The sequence below is a fragment of the Octodon degus genome, unplaced genomic scaffold, assembly GCF_000260255.1.
Source record: "Octodon degus isolate 3935 unplaced genomic scaffold, OctDeg1.0 scaffold00111, whole genome shotgun sequence".
Lineage (NCBI taxonomy): Eukaryota > Metazoa > Chordata > Mammalia > Rodentia > Octodontidae > Octodon > Octodon degus.
The window spans coordinates 2,155,980-2,159,843 of NW_004524687.1; the positions used below are offsets into that span (position 1 = coordinate 2,155,980).

The following is a 3,864-nucleotide window of genomic DNA, read 5'->3' on the forward strand; positions in this document are numbered from 1 at the left end:
TTTCAAAACAGGTTAGTAGGATAGTTACAATAATCAATACGTTGCATTTTGTTGTCTTTGTAGTATTCACAGTACAAGATGCAACCATGATATCTTGTGCAAACACTATTAGTTCAAAACTTTCTTCTCATTGAAGTAAGAGAAAATCAGGCACTTTTTTTTTTTCCAGTACCAGTATTGAACTCAGGACCTTGCGCTTGCCAGGCAAGTGATTATTCTACTGAGCTATCTCCTTGGCCCTCCTAAACAGAATTTTTGATAAAAGAAAATTAATATTCTTTCGTCTGCATTTGGCATCATCATCCTATTCCTTGGGCTGGGAGCTCCCTCCTAAGAGCTCACTGACTTTACAGCTTCTCAGATCAGCAGCCGCTCTTTGGGTGCCCTGTTGTAACTACCCCTCATCATGGCATTATATATTATCCTAGAGCGCCCCAGCTTGTCCCACTCACAAAAAGATGGTTCCTAAAACCTTGGTTCTGTTGTCTGCAGGTGATAAACTGGGAGAGTACACTCCACATTCCTGCCCAGGTCAAGCTGAGCCCTGAGGCCAGGGACCTCATCACCAAACTGTGCTGCTCTGCCGACTGCCGCCTGGGGAGGGATGGGGCTGACGACCTGAAAGCCCACCCATTCTTCAGCACCATCGACTTCTCCAGTGACATCCGGAAGCAGCCGGCCCCCTACGTCCCTACCATCAGCCACCCCATGGACACGTCAAACTTTGATCCCGTGGATGAAGAGAGCCCATGGAATGAGAGCAGTGAAGGCAGCGCCAAGGCCTGGGACACACTCACCTCCCCCAGTAACAAGCACCCAGAACACGCGTTCTATGAGTTCACATTTCGGAGATTCTTTGATGACAACGGCTACCCCTTCCGGTGCCCAAAGCCTTCGGGAGCAGAGACTTCACACTCTGAGAGCTCAGATCTTGAAAGCCCTGATCTGGTGGATCAGACGGAGGGCTGCCAGCCCGTGTACGTGTAGTCACACCCACGCACCCACAGCTGCATCTTGGGAGGGCAGCAGCCCAGCTGCCTCCCACACAGTTGGCGGAAAGCCGGGGACAGCCTTGTTTGCAGCTGGGCTGCTGAGTACTTCACTGAAGTTCTGTTCTTCAAGAAAACCCCAGACGAACAAGAAACTTTTTTTAGAGAAAGGACTGAAGTCTGGCAGACCTTCATTTCTAGGTTCTGGCCGATGGGTGGCAGGGAGGGGTCAACATGGCTTTGAATTGGCTTTAGGGGACCTTCACCGCATTAAAACAATATTTTTAAAAATTTAGAACAGTTTAGAAAGCACTTATTTTGTTGATAACCATTTTTTTCTTACTAAATTATAGGGATTAACTTTGACAAATCATGCTGCTGTTGTTTTCTACATTTGTACCTTATCCATAGCACTTACTCACATTTAGGAGAAGACAGAAGAACTGAAGAACATGTGATAAGAAATCTCTGTGCAATAATGTTAGAAAAAGACGATGCTCTGCTGAGATGTCACAGAGACCATTTTATCCAAACAATGGTTTTTGTTTTGTATTTTTCCCACATTTCAAACTTGTGACATAATGTTAAAAGCTGCTTTTTTGTTGTTGTTTTTTGCATATTATAGTAGTATAACAGAAAGTGTGAGCAGAGTAATGATGTGGGTGTGGTTTCAGATGTCTGGTGTGTGGGAAGTACTGTACTGCATGAGCAGGATTTTTCTATTATAAAATTACCATATCTTGCCATTCACAGCAGGTCCTGTGAATATGTTTTTACCGAGTGTTTTTAACTGAGGTATTCTAGATAGCGTGCTTATTACGTATCGTGTGGGTGGCGTCTTTGCTATGATTGTAGCCCTTGCTGTTTTGTTAAAGAAATGCAGTTGTGTAAATGAGAAGTGATTGTATGTGCACGTTGTATGTGCCTGTGTGCACACGTGTTTGCGTCTTGGGTATGACTGAATTCTTTGGGGGATAAATGTAAACGTTTTCATACAGCAAACTTTATGCATTAAAAGGGATTAATTCAGCTATGCCAAAACGTTTAAGTTAATCGTGGATCTATGTCCATTTCTCTAGTCAGTCTATGCGCTCATTCTTGATGTAGCTGGTATGTGGAATTCAATAGCTAGGACCCTACTACTTAATTTTTTACTGACTGACTACCCACAATGAAAGGTTACATAAACGTTATTCCTTCTGTTGTTTTAGGCAGCTGAGAGGTTGCCACACTGAATTAAATAAACTTGTGGTTCTTTTGCTTTATTTTAAATATGCTTTGAAGTGTCAATTTTCAACTTGGTTTAAACAATACCAGGTTTTTCTAACTTTTGTAAAAAAATTTTAAAAAGTAAAGATTCTTCAAAGTGACATTGGAATAAAAACAATTAAGCCATACATATTTTCCTAGACATATAGGTGTATATATGACTATATAGATAAACACAAAATATTTCTTATTTCAAATTAGTATGGTTTCTATTTAAAGTGATTTGCTATATTTGAGTAAAAATTCAATTCTTTTTTGCTCTTTAAAAAAACCTGATACATCCTATTTTTTATTATATTAGTCCACATATTTTCCTTGAGGTTCTTAGCATAATGTATCCATTATTATTATATATCTAGGCAACAACACTTATAAGTTTATCGATGTCTAGAAAACATCCTGTGTACTGGTTTACATTTGTATGAATGGCATATTCTGAAGTCTGCTGTGCTTGTATTGAGACTTACAGTATTTGCGCTATTTTATAGTAATGCCATGTTATTTACAGCGCTGACATACTTTCATGTGGTAGGTTCTTTCTCAGGAACTCAGTTTAACTATTATTTATTGATATATCATTGCCTTTGAAAAGCTTCTATTGGCACAATTTATTATTAAAACTTTGAATCCAAGTCCTGTGGTTGGTGTCATATGTTACTGGAATTTGAATCTTGCTGTTACCTAGCACAAGCTGCTGACAGAGCCACAGTATCCAGAGGTAGGGAGATGCACCTCTCAGATAGGCTTTGTGTTGCGGAGGGCTCAGGGAAAGCAGAGTTCACACTGGCTGTTCTTTGAACACTTTCTCTGCTGTAAAGTGACAGAATATGCCTCTTTGGGGTTGTTTAGTGGATTAAGCGGGGCAACAAATGTATATGGTAGGCAGTAAAATAAATCATAACTGAGAGCTATTTCCCTTGCACTGTCAGAATATGCTCAAACAGGACAAGCATACACAAACTTTCACTCAAAACGGTGGCTGGAAAGGCTGGTTCTACCTCAGTCAGAGAGGACTTGGCCAAGCAGTGGTAACAGCAACATCAGGGTTCAGAGAAAGTGCTGAAGGCAAAGGCAGAGACCCACAGAGAGGTGAAACATCACAGCAGGCAGGTGGGCAGATAAGATCACAGACCTGACAGGCTCGTTGCAGGCATGCTGAAAGTGAGCTGGTCCAAACTGAAGTCTGGGTGGCAGGTAATTCAAATGGTCCACAGCAAGCAGGGAGAGAGAGAGGGCTGAGCAGAAGACCATCTACCTTGTTAGTGCAGGTAGGACAGCCCTTGCTGGGAAACCACTCAGCTTCATCCACTTGTATTTGGGCAACATCCCAGGGCCTGATGTTCTGAAAAAAGTCAAAGAAGTCAAAAGAATCAGGAAGTCTGAAGTGCCACACCAGAACACATGCATGTTAGACCTCATGACCTGACCTGCAGTAACCTTTTCGCCATGTGTCATATATATAATTTAATTTGAGTGAACTCGGGGACATGCGTGCCTGTTTGGAAGCCCCTGTGATCACTCAGCACTCTCATTCCTGTCCGTCTTACCCACCGACCTAATGAGAGGCACCCAGACTAGGGTGCAAATCTTTTAAAATCCAAATTCT

The 3,864-nt window shown here is 41.9% G+C and overlaps 1 protein-coding gene across 1 annotated transcript in view; it reads left to right on the forward strand.

Moving 5' to 3' along the window:
• Nucleotides 1–2,890, forward strand: part of Lats2 (large tumor suppressor kinase 2) — a 64,033-nt gene extending 61,143 nt beyond the window's left edge. Inside the window, exon 7 of the mRNA XM_023699139.1 lies at nucleotides 493–2,890. Within this exon, the coding sequence (XP_023554907.1) occupies nucleotides 493–987 (495 nt within the window). The 3' untranslated portion in view covers nucleotides 988–2,890. The remainder of the gene's footprint in view (nucleotides 1–492) is intronic.
• Nucleotides 2,891–3,864: the final 974 nt, after the last annotated feature.